Consider the following 1952-nt stretch of genomic DNA (forward strand, 5'->3'; position numbering starts at 1 on the left):
CCCGGCCAAAAATATTTTTAAATCCAACCTGAAGTCCTTTTGCCCTTCTGCTGCTGCTGCTTCATTCAGCTCAATGGCCCTGGCTGTGGAGACTGTACACGAAGGAGCTCAGTCAGTGGTCCCAACAGCTTCCTCTGAATCCTTCAGCTTTCCAGAGTCACTCCTCCAGGAGGTCTTCCCTGTCTGCTTTCCTCCTCACCCCCGGCCCCCATCTCTTCAGGGGCACTGGCAGGATAGGCAGTGAGATGCTGGAGCCACCCAGATTCCCCATCCCTGTCCAACCAGGAGATCTGTCTGGCTCCTTTGTTTCTTATTAAATAAAATTCTGTCTTCTATTGCTTCAAATGACTTGATGCATGTGTAGTTTCTGAATGGTAATATCCCCTAGGGCAGGGACCACTGATATCTGTCTTTAATTCATCTATTCATTCATCCATCCCTTTCTTCTTTCCTCCCTTTCTCCCTTTCTTCCCATAAGCAGGAAGCACTCACCACAGGCCGGGTGTCAGGGTGAGGCTGGCATGTCAGGATCCTGTGATGGGCCCAGGGCCCAGAGTCAGACAAATATTTCTCAGTGCCTATTATGTGTCAAGCACTGTGCAATGATGGGCAAGGTAGACGTTGTCCCCTGTGGACCCTCCAAGTGTAGGGAGATCCAGAGTCTCGGGGTGTAGGGAGAGACAGCTGCATGATGGTGTAGATGTGGGTTGAATGAGAACAGCTCTGGAGGGGTGGGTGATGTTTGGACAGGTGGATGAACAAGGTGGTGTGTTCATCCGGCCCCCCAGGTATGGAAGGGAGAAGGGGCTGATCTGACTGCTAGGGGGTTCTGGGCTGACTGCAGATCCACTAGACAGCATTCTCAGCTCTGGCGTCTTTCTCTCAGCCAATGGGCTGACTCCACAAATTACTTCCTGACCTCCTACGTGGGGTAGAGGGGACACAGGGCCAGGAACAGCATTCTGAGCCTCCACGTGCCTCCCCAGAATCCCAACCTGGTCACCTTCCAAGAGCCCCCGGGAGTCAACACCACAGAGCTGCCATCCTTCCCCAAGACCCAGATCCTCGAGTGGGCAGCTGAGAGGGGCCCCATCGCCTCTGCTGCCGAGCTGGTTGACCCCCAGAGCGTCCTCCTCCGACTGGGCCAAGGTCAGTTTCCCCAGCAACCTCTCTGGGCTCATGACACTGCTCAAGAGGAATCTGAGCTCCTCTGGCCCACGCCTCAGACTTGGACACCAAGAGTGCAAGAGGGGACACAAAGTGCCACAGGTCACATGCCGCAAACCAGTGCTGCCTTGAGACGGTGATGGCTCCTCCACCAAATATCAGATCGAAACATGTAAAATGCCAGTTTTTGACCTAAAAAACCCCAGCATTTTCATGATTTACTGTGCATCTACTGTGTGCCAAAGCCCTATTATGCTAGGCACTTGGGGACACTGTGGGGACACACTCAGGCCCTGCCCTCCTAGAGCTGATACTGTGATGAGGGAGGTGACAATAAACATGTACATGTACACAGATAAATCTATCATTTCAGGTCTTGTTGGGTGGTTTCGGGGCTGCACCCTAACATGTGTCATGGGCTCATCCCTTATGTTAACCCTGTGTTGACAGATGAAACGGAGGCCCGGGGACTTGCAGAGGGTCACTTGGCAGGTAAGTGTGGAAGGAATGTTCGAACCTGGGTCCTCTGACGCCTCTCCACCTCTGCAGCACCGTCCTGCCTGCCCCACCACCGCTACCTTTGACTGTGGGTGAGGGTGAGGCTCTGTTAGGTGCAGGGCTGCTGGGGGAAGGCACTGAGGTGCGCGTCTCTCCGCAGCCCAGGGCTCACTGTCCTTCTGCATGCTGGAAGCCAGCCAGGACATGGGCCGCACGCTCGAGTGGCGGCCGCGTACCCCAGCCTTGGTCCGGGGCTGCCGCTTGGAAGGTGTGGCCGGCCACAAGGA

At 55.0% G+C, this 1952-nt stretch overlaps 1 protein-coding gene across 1 annotated transcript in view; it reads left to right on the forward strand.

Annotated features, from left to right (window-relative positions):
• Positions 1-1952, forward strand: part of ENG (endoglin) — a 62349-nt gene that overhangs the window by 41496 nt on the left and 18901 nt on the right. The window contains exons 4-6 of the mRNA XM_011988696.1: positions 987-1149; positions 1618-1659; positions 1826-1951. Of these exons, the coding sequence (XP_011844086.1) occupies positions 987-1149; positions 1618-1659; positions 1826-1951 (331 nt within the window). The remainder of the gene's footprint in view (positions 1-986; positions 1150-1617; positions 1660-1825; position 1952) is intronic.

This window comes from Mandrillus leucophaeus, unplaced genomic scaffold (genome assembly GCF_000951045.1).
Source record: "Mandrillus leucophaeus isolate KB7577 unplaced genomic scaffold, Mleu.le_1.0 Scaffold109, whole genome shotgun sequence".
In the NCBI taxonomy this organism is placed as follows: Eukaryota; Metazoa; Chordata; class Mammalia; order Primates; family Cercopithecidae; genus Mandrillus; species Mandrillus leucophaeus.